This window comes from Canis lupus, chromosome 31 (assembly GCF_003254725.2).
Source record: "Canis lupus dingo isolate Sandy chromosome 31, ASM325472v2, whole genome shotgun sequence".
Lineage (NCBI taxonomy): Eukaryota > Metazoa > Chordata > Mammalia > Carnivora > Canidae > Canis > Canis lupus.
In genome coordinates, this window is record NC_064273.1 from 29,361,339 (window position 1) to 29,381,630 (window position 20,292).

Here is a 20,292-nt window from a genome sequence, read left to right on the forward strand (position 1 = left end):
TGTATGATGTCACCATTGGGGGAAACTGGGTGAAGGGTAGGTGGGACTCGGCATTTTTGCAACTGCCTCTGAGTCTATCATGCTTTCAGGATAAAAATAACACAAAAAGATGTATATGGAATGGTTGTATTCATGACTCTCTAAAATAAAAATTAAAAAAAAAAAAAAAAGAAATCAACCCCAAGCCTTGCAGAGGGCTGTTGGCAGGGAGGGCCGGTGGGGAGGAGGGCTCTCCCGCCCAGAGCAGCACGTGGCCGTTTTTATCAGCTACACAGAATTGCTCACCTCCGGACTCAGTAGCTTTATGAGTCATGCACGCTTGACGGCGCAGTGGGGACACAGTGTGGTTGTTTTGAACACCGCAGCCTCCGATTTAGACTTTGTTTCTCTAGCCCTAGCAGAGGGGAACCTATTATAAACACCCTGCCTGTCAAGCTTGAAAGACCATAAAAGAGAGAGTGGATGTTGGGAATTCACCAGAGTGGACAGCAGGTGCCCCCCAGCCATCCCTTTCCTGGATACTTGGTAAAGCTGTGCTTTCTCCTTGAGGATGCTAACTGAAAGCGGAGTCTTTCTTTTTTAATTTTATTTTACTGTAGTAAAAACATTCTGCATGCGCTCTTCCTTCTCAATGATCTTTAAGTGCATGATGTAGCATTATTGACTCCAGGTACCAAGTTGAACAGCAAGTTCTCTGGAGCTTTCTCATCTTGTTTGGCGGAGACTTTATATGCCCGTCGGGTGGTAACTCCCCATTTCCACCTCCCTCCAGTCCCTGGCAGCCACCGTTCTACTCTTTGATTCTCTGCACTGACTACTTTAGACATTCCATAGAAGTGGAAACAAGGCAGTGTTTGTTTTCTATGATGGGCTTGTTTCACTCAGTATAATGTTCTCTGGGTGTATTTGTGCTATCATAGAGAAGCTTCCTCTTTTTAGAGGCTGACTAATGTTCCGTCGTATGTGTCCACCACACTTTCTTCATCTGTTGATCTGTTGATGAACTCATAGGCTTTCTCCATGTCTTGGCTGTTGCGACTAGTGCTGCAAAGAATATGAGAATGCAGACATCCCTTCGAGATCCTGATTTCGCTTCTTTTGCATAAATACCCAGACCTGGAATTGTTGGATCATAGGTTCGTTCTAGTTTTCACTTTTTTGGAGGAATGTCCACACTGTCTTGTGTAGCGACCGTACCATTTTGCATTCCCACCAACAGTGTGAGAGGGTTCCCGTTTCTTCATATTCGCACCAACATTTGTCATTTTGCTTTTTTTTGATAGCGGCCATCCTGACGGGTCTGAGGTGAAGCAAATTCCTAAAGCTACTACTAGCTTTGGAAACCAGCAGAGGCCTAGAGATGGTTTTCTCCAAGACCAGGCAAGGAATCATGGGTTTGTTCTAAATTTTCAAGGACACAGAGTTCTTAGAAAAGATTTTGTATGGGAATAGGTGCTTCCCAGGGAGTGCCTGGGGGTCTCTTCTTGCCCTGGAGACTTTTTGGCCTGGGCTTCTGTCTGAATTAGATATAGAAGCCCCAGAGAAACCCCACTCAACACTAGTGCCCAAATGAATGACTTAGGAATGAGGAGAGATGTTGCCAATAACACATCTGGAAAGAGTTTCATTGGATGCACTAACAGGACCTGGTTTCTAAGCAAAGATAGACCTGATTCTTGGCAAAACCAGAAAAAAGACCCCTTCCTCTGTCCTCTTCTTCACGTTGATCTGCTTTTCCCTACAAGGGAAAGCTTTCCCCGGCTCCTGGGAGTGAACCCCCGTGGCTGTCCCTTGGGTTCCAGGCTTCCCTCCCACCCTTCTGCCTGGTTTTAATTACCACATACCTATGGCCCACACGCTGAGGATTCTTATTTGCTCTGATTCTCTTTCTCACTGAAAATCATCTTTGTGGGGGGCATCTGGGTGGCTCAGTTGGTTGGGCATCTGCCTTTGGCTCAGGTCATGATCTCAGGGTCCTGGTATCGAGCCCCATGTTGGACTCCCTGCTCAGAGGGGAACATGCTTCTCCCTCTGCCCTTCCCCTTCCCCCTCCACTACCTCCACTGCTACTTACTGTCTCTCTCTCTAAAATAAATAAATAAATAAATAAATAAATAAATAAATAAATAAATAAATAAATAAAAACTTTTTAAAAGAAGTGATCTTTGTGAAGGAACTCTAGTATAATGGCAAAGTGTCATTTCACTCTGGATTAATGTCCCAGGGAAAGACACTACTAGTGATTCTGGGATGACACCTGCCCTCATGCACTCCATTCTGTCTTCATTTTCGCTAATAGAAGTTGAAGATAGTATCTCCTGTCATTTGGGCCCAGGTCATCTATCTTTGTGTACTTTGGGCCTCCCTGAAGTCAAGTCATGTCAAGGAAAGTAGAGCATGATGAAGCTGAGGTGTCCTCTGGCTTTCTACTGTGAAGCAGGCCTCCAGTTTCTTGCTGGCCAGAGTCTCATCCCCAGAAGCTGGAAGCCTACAAAATTGGGGGAGTTCCTGGGTGAAGGCTCCATCTGTAGAGGATAAACTTTAACAACACCTAGTTTGCTCTATCAAAAGCAGCATCTCAAAAGCATCCTACCTCCTTCATTGTGAAACAAAAGAAGCCCCACATGTTGGGGGAGTGGAGCCTTGATGAAGCCATATTTGTTGGAAATGATCAAGCTTCTTTTCGACTTAAAGAAGAGAGAACATTCGAGTAACTCCTCAGTCAAATGGTGTCACTGCTTTCAGGGACATTGTCAGCTCTTCTAATATTCTGAAGCTGGGCACAGAGAAATTAGAAAATCAGTGTGCAGCTGCATGAAAGTACCAGTGGTTTCTCAGCACAACCAGCTCCAGCTTTTCATAAAACCGTTAGGCTCGTGCTAAAACCTCAAAGAAAACTTCCTATTTTATAAGTCCCATTTGGAAACTTCACTTTGGAAATTAATGCTCTTGCAATGAGGCAAAGTTTCTTTTCCAAGTATCTTTTTGATTGGGAGAATAATCTTGGTACCTTGTAAATAGATGAGGTGGTGGGTTTCATCGGTTCTGGAATTGAGAATTGAAGTCTTTTCCGAGTTTGGGAAGCACGGAGAGCTTTTGTTCAGCCAGACTTGGGAAAAGCAGTACAGACCAAGCTCTTGCTGTCATGGAGCTCAAGCTTTAGTTAGAGGCAGGAAAAGTAAATAGCAAGCAATAAAATAGGAGAAGTTCAAAATTCAAAGATGTTCCGCACACAGAGTGCAAGCTGTGCACAGACCCCATTCCCACTCTAAGTCAGGGCATCCTCCCACCATGCACTGCCTGACCTATGCCACAGTACGTGGCAGCCCTGCACAACTCAGACAATAAAACATGTTACAAGGAAAATAAAGTAGAGTGACTGGGGACTAGGGTGGGTGCGTGCCAGGGTGACAGGCTGGGACAGCAGGAAAAAACCTGAGAAGATGTCATTTGAAGTGACAAGAAGTGAGCTGTGCTAAGATCCAGGGGAAGAGCATTCCAGATAGAGGGAACAGCTGATGCAAATGTGCTGCAGTCAGCTGAATAATGGCCCCTTGAGGACCTCCACACTCTAATCCCTGGGGCCTGTGAATATGTTACCTTATGTGGTTAAAGGGACTTTGCAGTTGTGATTGAATTAATAGTCTTGAGATAAGAAGATTATCCTGGATTGTCTGGGCAGGCCTGATACAATCACCAAGGTCCTCAGAAGAGGAAGGTAGGAGGGTCAGTTAGAGGTCAGAAGATGTGATGGTAGGAACAGAGGTTGATAGGGTATGAAGAAGGGCCACCATTCCTTCCAAGGAGTTAGGGCAGCCTCCAGAGGAAGTGGTTTCTCTCTCCAGAATCTCCAGAAGGAACCACCCTACCCACACTTTGGACTTTTGACCTCCGGAACTTCAAAATAATAGATCTGTGTTGTTTTAGGTCACTACGTTTATGGTATTTTGTTACAGCAACAATAGGAAACTAATACAGATGCTACAGTGGAAATGAGAAGAGCAGGGAGGCAGGATCAGGTATAAGAGGAAGAAGAGGTCAGAGAGACCAAGGGCTAGGTCCTTTATGGCACCAGGCATTCTGGACATTATTCTGAAGATGATGGTAAACCAGTGGAGAGATTTACTCAGAGAATAGCATGTTCTTATTTATGTTTCTAAAAGATCACCCTGGTCTGGTCATTCTTTAGAAGTGGATGAATGGGTACAAAGAGTGGAAAGTTGAAGACAGTTAAGTCATGACACAGCCATGAGCCAGCGGAGGTTTGAAGAAAGTAAACTGACTTGGGATGTGTGTTGAGGTATCAAATTAAAACACAAAACCACTAGAGCAGTAACAAAAAATAAAAACAAAAAACAAAACAAAATAACAACAAAAAAACTGAATGTATTGCTTTCCAGGCAGAGGAGACAAGTTCAAAATGTCTGTACAAAAATGGGAAAAAGTAGGTTCAGGGCAACAGGGAGACATTACAACTCAAAAAAGGTCAAGATTCTGAGAACAGGTATCTGGTTGGCTCATAAAATGGGGTATAATTCTTCTTTGCATTTGGCTGTTACATTAGTTGACATAACAATTCAGCCTGTTTTTCAAAGAGGTTGGGATGGGCTGCTAAAGTTTTGGTGGGGGGTTCAATGTCACCAAGGAGGCAAATTCATATACCCATGCTCAAGGCTTGGAGTGAGTTTTCTCTGATGGGAGGTAGTCAACAGTATTTGCTAATGGAGTGGATGTGGGAGTGTTGGTTTGCAACCCTCCAGGGGCTTTGCTCATATAACCTGAAACTAGCCCCTGTACTCAGAAGGCGGGGAGAGCTCAAAGAGGAGGTGGTCACTCTAGGCAGGTAGGTGGCAGTTATAAAGTTCCAAAGGGAACCTCCATATGAGCCTTGCCTCGGGTGGCATCAAGATGAATGGATCCCTATACCTGCTTGCCAAATTTTAAAAGTTTATAAAGAGGCCTTAACCAGGTCTGGACATGTGCAAGTGTTCTCAACACCACATCATTATCTCAAGGCCATGTTCTTGGAGCAGCCTCTGGGAGAAGAAGAGGTGAGCAGAACCCACATTCCAAGGACAGGGTGGGGTTTGAGTTGCCTCCAAGTGTCCCTGTCCAGCTCAGAGGTCAGTGAATGGTCACATCTTCCCAATGACATGCCCCCACAGGGAGATGAGGAAAAGAAAGGAATCAACACTAATTCTTAGGGTTTGGGCCTAGCTAACTGGGATGGGAGGATGGTAGGGCCACTTTGCTGTGATGGAGCATAGGTAGGAGCAGATTTGGTGGGAGAATTAAAAGTTCTGTTTGGACATTGAAGTTGAGATACCCATTAGACATCCACATGGCGATGTCAAGCAATCATTTGGACATCTGAGTCTGAAGTTCAGAGTAGAAGACTGGGCTTGGGATATAAATTTGCAAGTCAACTACATAAACTTGGATTTTTAAGAAATGAGCTTTATTTTGGTATAGTTTACATAAAATTACATGTATCCATTTTAAGGGTATGGTTCAATGAATCTTGACAAATGTGTACACCCAGTAACTACCACCACAATCAAGGTATAATACAATTAAGTCACCCCATAAAGTTGTCTCAATAATTTGCAGCCAGTCTTCCCCTTACCTGACCCCAGGAAACAACTGATCTGCTTTCTATCACTATAGAGTCCTTTTTTGCCTTTTCTGGATGGAATACAGAACAGCTTTTTTTTTTTTTTTTTTTTGCATATCCAACATCTTTTGCTCAGATAATCTTTTTGAGATGTATCCATGTTGTTGCTTGTTTGTTCCTTTTTCTTGTCAAGCGATATTCTATTGTATCGATATACTGCAATTTGCTTACCTATTTATCTGTGGAGGGATATTTGAGTTATTCCCAGTTTTTAGCTACTCTGAATAAAGCTGCTATGAACATTCACGTGTAAGTTTTGTGTGGACATACTTTTTTCCATTTATTTTGGGTAAATACCTAGAAATGGGATTTCTAAGGCCCCATGGTAACCTTCTAAGAATGTGCCAAGCTGTTTCAAGTGGTGGTACCATTTATGTTCCCACCAGCAATGTATGAAAGTTTCAGTTACTCCATACTCTCATCAACACTTGGTGTTGTTGGTTCTTTAAGAAGGTCTTTGGCCATTCTAGTAGGTGTGTAAGTTCATTGTGCTTGTAAGTTCATTTCCCTAATGAGTGATGATGTTGAGCCATTGAAGGGTATAGCTTAGTGAAAATGAAAAAAAACAAAACAAAACAAAACAAAACCAAAATCATAACTTACTCCTTGAAAACCAAAATTTGTATAGGAGAGGGATAATTGGATCATCAGAGAACAATATTTCCATCACCATAGAAATACAAAGTCTAAATTTGGATTTAACTGTAAATGGTGACCTACTGAGGAGGTTGTGGAGAAGGAGAGAGGGTGTGGACTTAGAGCTACCTAGATAAAGCCTGTATGGGATATCTCCTAGCAAGATTGCCTTGAGTAGAGAGGCACTAACTGATTTGAAATTCTCCAAAGACAATTACCCAACTTCCTGCACTCCCCATTCCTTGCCACTAGCAGTTGTCAGCCTTTTGGTTTGTGTCATAGTGATGCCCTAAAAACAGTACTAGTAGCTTGAAAGGCAGGCTCAATTCTAAACAGTCTTCCACTGTTCTTATCTTTCGAAGGAATTTTGGGTTTGTTAGGGCTGGATGTGGAACTGAGTAATATCCAATTTTAAATCCAAAAGCAGACTCAACTCCCCATGCTTTAAGAACATATGCCATATGTAGGCAGAGAAGCTCTGTAAAGGTGTGGGTTGCAATTTGATTTTCAAAGAGAACATTTGCTTTTATGAACCTTGCTTTCTAGCAGATACCATTCTACTCTCCTGTTGGGGACAATGCAGAGCGAATCAATAGATAGCCTTTTGCAGGGGCCAGGGGGGCTGAAGCCTGTCAGGGGGGGACATGAAGCAGCTCTGCCCCCTTCCATTTTCTTCTCCACCCTGCAACTGATGCTTGGATCATATTTATACTCCGCTTCTGCATCTATTTTGTCAGGTCCTCATCTTGGTCAGTTGTGTGGATTGTGTATCAGGGCATGAGTAAGAGCCATCGAAAATTAAACCACTAAGGAACTACTCTTCACACAGTGCTAGAATGTTCTTTCCCTTGATGAGATCCGGTCAAACTGCTTCTCACTGCCATGTCCTCTTGCTCACCTCTCTTAAAAATAATAGCAAAAGCTACTATATATAAAAACACTTCCTATCTTACTATGTGTCTGGTTCTGTACTAAGTGCTTTACATTCATTATCTCACTTAATTTTTGTGACAACCCAATGAGGTAGGGGCTCTGAATCTCCCTGATTTACAGATGAAAATTCCAGAGATCAGGAACGTAAGTAATTTGCTCATCTGGTTTGTCAGCCTCCAAAGCCAAGCTTTGGGCCCCTAGGATGTAAATTGCCTTCCAGTTCAGCCTCAAATTACTCAAGTGTAGACTTGCATGCTGTTCTGAGTATCCTCACCTTCACACTAGGAGAATGCAAGACACCAAAATTAAATGACAGAGGCCTTTTCAGGAGTTAGGGAGACGTTGGTCTCTGCTCCTCATTTCCACCAGCAGGTGGCACAGTTGCCCCAGTGGGATTTCCCTGGGAGCCATTTGAATGGCTTTCGTTTCTATGGAGACACTTGCAGCCCAATTGGACCATCAAAACATTTTTGTGTGGTTGCAGTTGACTAATCCTGTTCAGTGAAGACAATCTATGAGGACAAATGGTGTCACGAGAGGCATGAAGTTACAGAGATCCTTGTATTGCTTTAGGTCACACCTGCTATGTTAACTACTACAAGTTGTAGACAATTTTGTAGCCTTGCCACCTTCCCCTTGCCACCCAGTGCACTTCAAGCCACGTTGCTCAGAGCACCGTTTGATGAGAAAACTCAATGGTGAAACGAAGTTAATTTTACTTTGCACAGCTATAGGGCTGAGTAATGGGCAGCTCTATGACTTTCAAATTATTTTGGCGGTGTGTCACTACCACAGCCACCATTCGGGGTTAGATTCAAATCCTGGCTCTACCTTTCTATGTCATCCTGACCTCTTTACCTCTCTGTGCCAGGACTCCTTAGCTGTAAACCTCAGAGTACCTTTACATTAGGTTGTCACAGTGATTGCATGAGACTAATACAATAAAAGCCTTTGAGTAAGACCCAAAACGTGATAATAGGTATCAGCTCTTTCCAAACCCCACTCTGTCCAATTCCAAGGACTCCTATCAAGATAGAAAAGGATCTTTTGGTGAGATGAGCATGTTCAGCTCTTTCGAGGTCTTTACATAATTTGCTGGTCTTGCTTCCATGTCCTCTGTATAGTACCTTTATTGTGGCCAGTTTCTACTGTACAAGATAACAATGTTGCTATAAAGTCACTTGAAAATTGTCTCAAAGGGAGGGTATTTAAACAAAATTAGGTTTATGAGGAGGTGGTTAGAATAGGGCTGCTTGCCTGGAAGCATACTGACCTTCTCCTCAACCCACACCCACGCAGAGATGGCCACGTTCAGCTCAAGTCTCTCTGGGATGTTTTCCCTCGGCATAAGTTCCGCAAGGAATGGGGCTTCCACTAAGCCTTTTCCTGAGAAGGGGGGTTCACCGTGCTCAGGCAGTGTCCTGGCTGGTGCTGGCATCACGGGGCCCGAGAGGGCACTTGTGTTGCCTCTACCCAATGCCAGACTCCCAAGCAGGCACACCCCATCAGGCACCAAGGTTAATTCCCAGCTGCTGGCCGGTATTTAACTTTCCACCTAAGATTAGATTAAACATTTGGGTCCATAAAAGCCTAGATTGTAGACCGCAGCTAACAAAGGCTTGGTTGGCTGCAAATTGAGGGTACTCAGCGGGCTGAGATTTATGCATAGTCCTGGAGAGCTTGCCAACACCAACCAGGAGGTTCAGATCCACCTGGCTTTGTAGTAGGGGATTTAATTACTGCTCACGCACTGCCTAGGTAAGCTTCTATTGCAAATTCTTTATTTTTTGAGAAATTAAGTAACAAAGTGATTTTCCTTTTCCAGAAATTTATAAAAGGAATGATATTCCTGGTATAAGATGGCCTTTCCTTCTTTTTTTTTTTTTTTCCCTCTCTTTCTATTCTTCTCCTTCTTCTCCTTCCTCTTCTTTTTCTCCTGGTCCCCCTCATTCTTATTCTAATTCTTGGTAATGCTTTCCTTCCTCATTTCTTCATAATCAGATGAAAATTTTGAAAGTGTTTTTACAGAATGTTCATGGTAAATGCAGATAATCATATTCTTTTCTATTCTTGATATAAAAATGACTTCAGGGTGCCTGGGGCAGCCCAGGCAGTTAAGTACCTGACTCTTGATCTTGGCTCAGGTCGTTATCTCGGGGTCATGGGATCGAGCCCATGTCTGGCTCTGTGCTGAACGTGGAACCTGCTTAAGATCCTCTCTCTCCTTGGGACGCCTGAGTGGCTCAGTGGTTGAGCGTCTGCCTTCAACTCAGGATGTGATCCCAGGGTCTGGGGATTGAGTCCCATATCTGCCTGTCTCTGCCTCTCTCTGTGTATCTCTCCTGAATAAATAAAAAATCTTAAACAAACAAACAAACAAAAAAACAAGATCCTCTCTCTCTTTCCTCTGCCTCTCCCTGCCACTGTGCACTCTCACTCTCTCTCTCTCAAAAAACAACAACAACAACAACAACAACAAAAAACAAAACTTCACTCTTGTGTTAGGCCCAGGTGATGCTAATGATTCACCATCTTTCTTTCTTTTATTTTGAAGATTTATTTATTTGGGGGGGCTGCAGAGGGAGAGGGAGAGAGAGAGTCTTAAGCAGACTCCCTGCTGAGTAGGGAGCCTGAGACACAGGGCTTGATCTTACTACCCTGGGATCACCACCTAAGTCAAAACCAAGAGTTGGTCCTTTAACCAACTGCACCACCCAGGTACCCCACCATCATCCTTCAAGAAAACAGAACTTCGGATTTGGGGGATCAAGTGGGTGTTACTTTCCTCATAGTGTCTAGATTGTCTCTGTTGCAAATTACACACACCTGTGACAAGCACAGTTGGAATTAGGGGACCATTATGTGTCCTGAAACAGGGTACAACTAATTGGTGTGTATGAGCTGAAACCGTAGTCTTGGTCTCATTTTCTTTCTTTTTTTTTTTAATCCAGCTGAGCTGCCCAGTCAATGATGGAAACAGGGCATTATTGGAATGTGTGACCTCTGCTAGGGCACACTGGATGCTGGGTGCTAGCCTGGGTGACTCGGGTTTCTGGTTCCAACATGCAAGTTTTGTGATGCTGGACAGGTGATTTAAGCTCTGTGGGCTATAGTAACTGCACCTGCCAAACGTGCAGGCCAGCCTAAATCATCTCCAGAGGCCCATCCTGTTTTTTGAGCAAGAACTATTTATAGAAAATGCCTGAAAATATAGGTCCACATATGTTAGGCTGGACCATATGAAGTTGCCAATACTGACCATATTTAACATATGAAATGACAATTTCATATGGTTCAACAGAACATAATATGGTTCAACAATTTCAGATGGTTCAACAGAACATAAATAACCATCTTTGCATTGCTAAACACCTGTTATGGTGTTCTACTAAGAGAAAGGATGATATGTATGCCGAATATGATCAACGTCTATCAGTTAAGAAGTCATTCTGGGTATCATAAATTTAAACCTATTTGAATGTTCTAGCATAATCTCCATCAATAAAATTGACAGACACAATGGATTACTCAGCCTTGTCTCATGCAACAGGGTTGAGAATAGGAATCCCCCTTAGACTCAATTTTTTCAGCCTGGCCAGGAGCCAGGTAGTTAATCTACCTGAGCCCTTTTCACCCTATGATTAAGTTTTATGAAGAAGCACCTCCCGATCTGCCTCTTTTTTTTAAGATTTATTTATTATTTTAGAGAGGGGCTGGTAGGTAGGGGCAGAGGGAGAAAGAGAATCTCTAACAGACTCCCTGATGAGCACAGAGCCCCATGCCATGATCCTGAGATCATGACCTGAGCTGAAATCAAGAGTTGTTCAACCGACTGAGCTACCCAGGTGCCCCAAGAAGCACCTCCCTTGATCTGCTTTGCTGTGAGCCTTTGTCCATGTTAGAAGAGCTGAACAAATAATCAGTATTAGTTCCAGAAGCATGTTGGTGAATGTTGCCATGCTCATACCATGAAACAAACCCAAACAACTCCAGTGGAATCCAGCACCCAGGTTCCTCAACTCAAAGATACTTTGTCACAGAGATACTTGGCTGGGCTTTAGGGGGCCCAGGAGTCCCCTGAAATTAAATGCATAGCTTTGTATGAACATATGTATGTTTTGGGGGGGAAGAGTAAAATCAAATTGTTTAGTTTCTTTTTTCAAGGAGTTTGTGAATCCTTTCCTCTCCGGCAAGTAAGTTGAGAATCACCATTCTAGTAGTTTCCAGTTGAAATCCATAGTGCACGCGAGAGGAACAATTCATTGATTCACCAGACATTTAGTAGAGATCTGCAATGCACCAACCATGATGTAGGGCCCTGGGATTCAAAGATGAGTAAAGCAATAGATCCCTGCCCCCCAGCAGCTCAAGCTCTCATGTAATTATGATTGAAGTTACTTAAGCTCTCTGAACATCAATTTTCCTGTCTGTAAAGTGGAGGCAATAATCCCAGTGTCATAGAGTGGTTCTGAGTATGACATGAATGAACACACAATGCATGGGTCATTGAAAATGAGCAAACAGACGAACATGGCAGTTTGCAGAAGTAGCACAGACAGGGGTCTCCAACTCAGAGGTCCAGGGAAAAGCTTGTGGATGAGGTGACCACAGATGGGGGTTTCTAAACTATAAGAGCTTTCTGCCATTTTTGTGAGTCTGGAGATACTCAGCTCCTTTGTCCTATAGAGATTGTATTTCTTGGGACTGCTGGGTGACCCAATGGTTGAGCGTCTGCCTTCGGCTCAGGGTGTGATCCCCGGGGTCCTGAGATCAAATTCCTCATCGGACTCCCTGCGGGAAGCCTGCTTCTCCCCCTGCCTCCCTGCCTATATTTCTGCCTCTCTTTGTGTGTCTCTCATGAATAAATAAATAAAATCTTTCAAAAAACAATAAGCTGCTTTTAAAAAAAGAAATATTTCTTTCTTCCTCTGCAGGGTGACACAGGAACATCAGAAGAACAAGATTGCTTCAATGCCCTCTCTTCTCTCCTTTGGGCTCCATCTCCCCTCTCCCCCCTCAATACTTGCTTAAAATTGCCCCATTCCCATTTTAGCTGTGCAGTCTTGAAGCTTCCCTTGAGGCACCCTGTCCCTAATGGTCTCACCAGGCATCGAAACATAGCTCTCCTATTCTCCTATGTCCCCGTTCTCTCAGAATCCTGAAAAAAAAAAAAAAAAAAAAAAAACAGACTAACGATTGAACACTCTTGTAAGTCAGGCGCTGGCCTAGATTTTTCACAGGTGGTGCCATTGCTTTGATGAAAACCTTCAAAGAATGGTGTTGGCAGTGAGCGTGCCCTATCCTACTGCACTTCCCATTGAAGATGGGACCTTTACTTCCTCTGCTCAGAGGCATCCCTGGTGGAATTCCAAGCACAGTGACACAGCCCACAAAGGAGATATGTGGGAGGAGGGTGGACAGAGGAGCTCAAAGCATTTAGGAGCTTGCAGTGGTATCACCTCTCTGGGGGAGACTCAGATGCAAGGCAGGGCCTCGTGTTGCCCAGTACATACTGGAGTAGTAGTAAAAAAAAAAAAAGAAAAGTGCTGTCTGGTATGCAAAAATAACTAGAATAGTTCCAATCTTGAGAGCACCTTAGAAAAAAAACTCTGTAATTCTCTGCCCAGAAGGGGATCCCCCCTTCCCCTTGCTAGTTCTCTGCTGCCCTAATTTTCCTCAGCATCCTCCCCCAGACCAAATTTCCCACACCACTCACTCCTGTGACTTCTCTACCCCCTCACCAGCCCTTAGTTTTATACACTTAGCTCTTCGGCTTCGTTTTTTTTTTTTTTTTTTTTTTTTTTTTTCTCATCTCTATGCTCTGTGCAGTTTTCCATTTGGCTTCACAAAAGGAAATAGAATTCTCTCTAGAGGGTGCAGAAGGGGGAAGGTACAAGTTGGCAAAATCACAATTTTCTTCATTGGATGAAGACGTGGAGGAGGGTTGGCAGAAATAGAGGGTGACAACTATCATAGGTGAAGGAACCATATCTGTAAGACTAGCCCTGACATAGCACACAGGGGTGGGTGTTGTCTTTTAATTGATAAAACAAGTGTGACCTCCCCACAAATGAGCAGATCTTGTCTCTGGAAGAGTTAAGGAGCCAGTGGTCATGTCTTGCATAGAATCAAAGCCAGCTTAGCTAAACTTTTTCATATACGCTTCATATACTCTTCGCCTTATATTATTTTTAGGGGGAAGAAAGTATGTCTCTGTTACATTGCTTGGAAAATGTGCTTGGCATGTACTTCGGGGCAATCTTATTTATTTGTCAAGTTTCTTTTCAAGTTGCTCTAGGCTTTGTGTGGATGGGAGAGTGAGGGGAAGTCCTGAGAGCTCTTTTTTTTTAATATGGATTTAAAAAAAATTTTTTTTTGTTTATGATAGTCACACAGAGAGAGAGAGAGAGAGGCAGGCTCCATGCACCAGGAGCCCAACGTGGGATTCGATCCCGAGTCTCCAGGATCACGCCCTGGGCCAAAGGCAGGCGCCAAACCGCTGCGCCACCCAGGGATCCCTGAGAGCTCTTTGAATAGTAGGACTTAAACCATCAGATTGAAAAATTCTGTTACCTTAGTTATAGTAATTCTCAATGAATGAAATGTTGGGAAGGTGTCAGAGAAAGGCCTGGACGTGTACTTGTGCCCCTTCCACAGGTGAGGAGATTGAAACATCTCTCCTAATAGGAAATGAAAGATATGTTAAAGAGAAGGGACATTGTTTTCCAAGTGCATTAGGCAAACTCCCTGTCGGGTTGTTTGGGCTTTTATTGACTGGGTGGACCTGTAGGTCCTGGCTAATCACAGGTACACTTCCTGTCTGCATTCCTTCCAGTCTGTTCACACCTGTTTGCTCCATCTATGCACCATGTTCAGCTTCATTCTCTGAGCTCCCTTATCACTTTGTTCAGACCTCTTACAACTCTTTGTACTTCTCATTGCCATTTGCTTGCAGTTCTCCTGTTACACTGAGCTTCCCCAGACAGAAATCTCATATTCATCATCTCTGCATTTCCAATGCCTTGCCTATGCCCGGCACATCCATTTATTCATTAAACATCCACTATGTGCCTTTGATGTATCAGGCTCTATGCCAACATTTGCTGTACCAAGATAGGCAAAGGTGATATGAATTCTGTCCTTGAGGAGATGACAGCTGAGTAGGAGAGATGACACCAAAAGCCAATAATCATGCGCGCGCGCGCACACACACACACACACCAGCAATATACACACATCATGAATGCATATTGTGACAACAGCTTTGAAGAAAAAAAAAAATAAGATGCTATCGGAGAAAAGTGGTGGTGGCAGGGGGTGAGGGGCAGAACTGATTTAGAGCAGGGCCAGGGAGTTTTCTCAGAAGGGACAGTTAAGCTGGGACCAAAAAGATAAAGGGGGTAGAAGAGGAAACAGAAAGGAAAAATTATTCCAGGGTGAGGAAAGAGAATGTGTAAATGTCCTGAGGCAGAACGTTTACTGACTTGGAGGAAGGAAGGCCAGTAGGACCAGTTGTCATGGGGATAGAGTAGTTGGATTGAGAAGGTGGTCAGGGGTGAGTTCAGGCCAAGCCAGGTGAATCCTATGAAGAAACTAGGATTTTATTTTAAGTACTACAGGAAGGTACTGAATCGTTTCAAAAGCAAGGGGATATGATTCAATTTCCTTCTTAAAAAGAGCACAGTGACAGCTGTGGAGGGCACTGAGGGACACATATGCCCCTAGGAGACGGTTTTGGGGAGGCTGCATTGCACTGTGTTGTGTCATTGAGGTGAGAGATGTTGGTGGCCAGGCAGTGCCAGCGAGGAGGGAGAGGAGAGTTGGATTTGAGGAATATGAATGGTCTCTCGGGTTGTTTCATTGTGCCACTTGCCTAAGACACTTCTTTCAAAAGTAGGCGTACATACTCCTCTCTTTGGGAGTCCTGGAAAAAGCACTGTGTAGACAAAGGAGATGGAACAGACAGCAAAATCCGTCAGTGCCCCTTGCAATCCTCTGCCTCAAAATTCTCCGAAAACGCGGGTCAGGCATGAGTCACCTCTTCATTCCCCTGATGCCTGCCCAATGCCTGTGATGAACAAGGCATTATGCTAGCCACTGTGAGGTGACCCATCTGTTTAAAAATAAAGTAGTGCAAAGTGATTGATGAAAATTTGGAACATGAGGAAAGTATAAAGAAGGAAAAAATTTTCGTTAGGTATACCACCATCAACATTTTGAACTATTTCTTGTCTTTTTCCCATCGTCATTTGCATGTTTATGTTTATTCACATATGGAAATGGGGATACTATATTTAACTTTATGTCCTCTGTCAAATTTTTTATTGTCAGGTATCCTGCACGCAAAAGATGCATGTGCAAAGCTTAAAGAATAAAAAAAAATATGCACTCAATCAATCACCAGCTATGTAAAGAATAAATTATATTATCTCCCCTCTGCATTCCCCTCTCTTTATCCCTTCAAGTAGCCAAAGGCAGAAAGAATCGGCGTTCTTAATCTTGTTCTATTTTACTATTCAAATTGCAGCAGGAGGGAGATATGCCTACTTTAGCCAATCTGACACAGACCCTGGAAGATGTCTTCAAAAAGATTTTTATTACTTATATGGACAATTGGCGCAGGAACACGACAGCTGAGCAAGAGGCCCTGCAAACCAAACTTGATGCTGAGAACTTCTACTATGTCATCTTGTACCTCATGGTGATGATCGGAATGTTCTCTTTCATCATTGTAGCCATCCTGGTGAGCACGGTGAAATCCAAGCGACGAGAGCACTCCAATGACCCCTACCACCAGTACATCGTAGAAGATTGGCAAGAGAAGTACAAGAGTCAAATCTTGAATCTAGAAGAATCAAAGACCACCATCCACGAGAACATGGGTGCAGCAGGGTTCAAAATGTGTCCTTGATAAGTGGGAAAGGCATAAGGCTAACGTCTGATATCCGGATATGAAGACATGGCCCTGCCATGGAGAAAATCCAAGCTGTCATTGCTTAGAAGACACTAAGTTCCTTGCTTTCCGTTGAGAATTTTCATGGAGATCATGTGGCTGCTCCATTAACACTGATGACATTTTAATCTCAGTGATTTATACTTGCTCATCAGAGCCATGTTTTATGCTGAAGACTTCTCTTACTTTCTGGGCAATACAAATGTCATCTGAATCGATGTCAGATTTGACAAATTTTGTCAAGTTAGTGAAAATAAAGTCAAATTTGAAGTAAATTGCCTGTATCCTGGCAGTGGGGATAGAGGGGTGGCTAATAAATCACTGAACCTTCTCGCTAATGAAACATTATTTCCTATGTGACAAATTAACTTTACAAATAACCCAGGGTAATAGTTCACTTAAAGAAGTAGCATCTTTAAGAACTACCCAGTACAACAGAAGCATATTTTTAAATTAACATTTAAAGTTTTCCAGAAAACTTAGAAGTTCTTGTTATTATAGAAAAAAATAAGGAAAGGTTGTAACATTGCTTTATAAATAGCATTCTTTCAATCTCATTTATCTTCTTCCATTTATAATTATTTATTATTTATTTATATTATTTATATATAATAATTATTTATTCTTACTTCTGTTTCAAGAGACTGATGGTACAGAAAGTATCTGAATTGCTGATGTTGTGGCATCAGCAAGGCTAGCAAACTAGCTAGACAGTTAGGGACGCCTAGATGGCTCAGTGGTTGAGTGTCTGCCTTCGGCTCAGGTTGTGATTCTGTAGTACCGGGATCAAGTCCCACATTAGGCTTCCTGCATGGAGCCTGCTTCTCCCACTGCCTATGTCTCTGCTTCTCTCTCTGTGTGTATCTCTCATGAATAAATAAATATCTTTTTTTTTTAAAGAAAAGGTAGACAGTTGATGATACCTAGATTTTGTATTATAGATGCCAGCTCACAGATTAGGTGACTTCATCTGTTAATTAAACCAAGCAATATTTAACACCTATCTACTGGGGCCACTAGAATAGACCCCAGGAGGTGAACAAGACTCTGAGCTGGAGCAGTCTACTCATTAGAGAGAGTCAGGTACGTAAACATCACGATGATAGGAAATGACAGGTTATAAAAGAAACACTGTGGGCAGAGCTAGAACAGGGACAGGAGAGCAGGCCTAACTTAGTGAAAGTCTACTCTCTGAGTAGCTGAGAGTAGGAAGTCAGAGCCAAGACCCATGTATGGGGCCATTGCTTTGGGCCTCCCAGCTTACCTTTCTTCTCCACCATCTCCCCATCAGCCGGGGCACAGCAATTGCGTGTAGAGCCTCAAGTCTCAGGGTACTAAGACAAAATTCAAAAAAGAAGCCCTTCTTCAAGGCATGCTTGCTTGTAGGATGTCTTCCATTGATTACAAGGATTACATCTCCAGAGTGGGGTAGCTACAACATATGGGTTTCTTGGTAACAGATGCGCAATTATGCTAACATGAGCATTATGTACAGGGTTATGGAAAGCCACTTACATTCCCAGAGCAGATGTGGCAAGAGTGGCCTCCTTCTTCAGATCAGAAACCCAGAAATGCTATTGCACACAGAGCATTCATCCCAGTGTGCCCAGAGGGGCCACTTCAGCTACAAAATCCTGGCCTTGGGTCTGGACCCAGACAAAGATCCAAGGTTTCCACCAGGTGACCAAGATTATCTTCTTCACTAAGCTCTGGTCAGGCTCTTCTGAGCTCTCAAGTGGGCCTCAACTTTGGCCTATAGACACTTGGTGTAAGTGATTTTGTCCCTCTCTCCACAGTAGGAGATTTGAACAAACACTAGAATAGCTTCTAACAGCTCAAGGCCTCATCACTAAGAGGACCCCAGCTCCCTTTGGAATGCCTGCCTGAGAAAGTTCAACAAGCTGCCAGAAAAATTTACTGTTGGTTCCAGCCAAAACCTGGAGATAAACAGATCAGCTCCCTGAATCCCCTCTGAGAACAGTTACTTTAGAAAACTTGGAATTATAAATCTTTTCTCTCCCTCTTTTAGATATAAATCTTTTTATATCAAGACCCAGAACTGTCTTGTCCCTGAAATGCCAGCATTCACAAAGGTAACTCTCTCGACCCAATTGCCCTAACCTACCCCACTGTCTTTCAGATAAGTGCCTATTAACAAAACCAGATCAGACTGACTAATCCCCCGGTTTTTGTAAATGTCCACTTTCCTGATTCTGCTCAACTGACCTCGCTCCCTCATTCTCCTTTAAAATGCCCAGTTACCGCTGCATAAACCAAAGTTGACTTTAGTTCACACTGGACCCTCTTCTCTCCTGCAGAAGTTACTGAATAAAGTCTATCCTTAAGGCTTTCACTAGTTTCTGGCTTTATCTTTGACATAGGAAATCAAATGGAGGGAAAGAAATTTAGATTCTTCTAAGAAAGTCTATTTTATTATCATCACTGAAAGTGTAGTGGTAAAGTAGATGGTTATTAGCCAACTTTACTTTTAGGGGATGGGAGAAATGGTGAATCCTTAGATGCATGTTGGGTATACTGTAGTTGAAACCCCATGCCCCCCGTCTGCCACTTTCAGCATCAATTCCCCAAATTCCAGGCTGGCTATTTTCAACTCAGCAACTAAGATGCCAATTCAAACAACTTGCTGGGTTCCCCACCTTGCCCCAACCCCCTTTGCTTTTAGAGCTCGGTTTGCTTGGATGACTGGCTCCACATGACCTGAATCCCACCTCCTTCTTACAGCAGAGTTCAGAAGAGGTTGGAAAAGGAGCTCATGGTACTTGCTGCCCTGATACGAGTCTACATATAGGAGTCTACATCCAGACTACTGAGCGTCAGCTTCCAGCTGTGGCACTGGTTGGCTTTAAAATCCTGGGCATATAATGTTTGTCCTTCTCCAATTGACTTATTTCACTCAGCATAATACCCTCCAGTTCCAGCCACATCGAAGCAAATGGTGGGTATTTGTCATTTCTAATATATGGTCTCATTCATTTGGGGAATATAAAAAATAGTGAAAGGCAATAAAGGGGAAAGGAGAAAAAATGAGTGGGAACTATCAGAGAGGGAGACAGAACATGAGAGACTCCTAACTCTGGGAAAGGAACTAGGGGTGGTAGAAAGGGAGGTGGGCGGGGGGTGGGGGTGACTGGGTGAGGGGCACTGAAGGGGGCACTTGATGGGATGAGCACTGGGTGTTACTCTATATGTTGGCAAATTGAACACCAATAAAAAATAATAATAATAAAAAAAAAGATCCTGGGCAGAGGGCAGCCCGAGTGGCTCAGCGGTTTAGCGCTACCTTCAGCCCAGGGCGTGATCCTGGAGACCCAGGATTGAGTCTCACATAGGGCTCCCTGCATGGAGCCTGCTTCTCCCTCTGCCTGTGTCTCTGCCTCTGACTCTCTCTCTCTTTGTCTCATGAATAAATAAATAAAATGTAAAAACAACCCTGAGCAAATCCCTTTAATCTCTTAGTGCCTCCACTTCCTCACCTGCGAGTTGGCTATTTTACCTCCTCTATGGTCTTCTTGTGAGACTTCAGTGGGACCTCACAGTGCTCAGGACAAAGCTAGTTTTATCCTCCCACCACCCCCCCCTTTTTAAAAAGGATTTCATTTATTTACTCTTGAGAGACACAGAGACAGCGAGAGGCAGAGACTAAGAGGGATGAAAGAGAGGCTCATCCCCGAAGAGCCAGATGTGGGCCTCGATCTCATGACCCGGCGGGGTCAGACCTGAGCCAAAGGCAGACGCTCAACCACCGAGCCATAGAGCATCCCTAGCTTTGTCACTTTCTATCGGAAAACTTGGCTTGTGGGCAGAACTAAAGCCTCCGCCGCTCGGGCTGTCCCTTCCTCTGCACCCCGGCATCCTGTCCTTCATCACCACACACGTCACCATGCGATCTGGCGTTCGGCCCCCCGGGTTCGGATCCAGCGGAGCGCGTCGTTGCCAAGCCGCGCGTTCTCTCGCGCCAGCCGCTCAGTCTCCGCTTGCAGGGGTCCTCAGTCCCGAGGGGGAGCCGAGCCCGGAGAGCGAGCTCCGGGAACACGCCCGGGGGTGGCCCCGGCCTCGATCTGGGGTCGGGCGCGCC

General features: G+C 43.8%; 1 protein-coding gene and 1 long non-coding RNA gene across 2 annotated transcripts; one reads left to right on the plus strand and one right to left on the minus strand.

Annotated features, from left to right (window-relative positions):
• Positions 1-8,848: 8,848 nt before the first annotated feature.
• KCNE2 (potassium voltage-gated channel subfamily E regulatory subunit 2) lies at positions 8,849-16,471 on the plus strand. The gene is made up of 2 exons (XM_025449921.3): positions 8,849-9,001; positions 15,771-16,471. The coding sequence occupies exon 2, from the start codon at positions 15,783-15,785 to the stop codon at positions 16,152-16,154; it is 372 nt and encodes a 123-aa protein (XP_025305706.1). The 5' UTR covers positions 8,849-9,001; positions 15,771-15,782; the 3' UTR covers positions 16,155-16,471.
• On the minus strand, positions 16,290-20,249 carry LOC125754101 (uncharacterized). The gene is made up of 2 exons (XR_007407523.1): positions 17,712-20,249; positions 16,290-17,628 (listed from the first exon to the last, which is right to left on the minus strand). It is a non-coding gene; the product is annotated as an uncharacterized LOC125754101 (long non-coding RNA).
• Between the last annotated feature and the right edge of the window lie 43 nt (positions 20,250-20,292).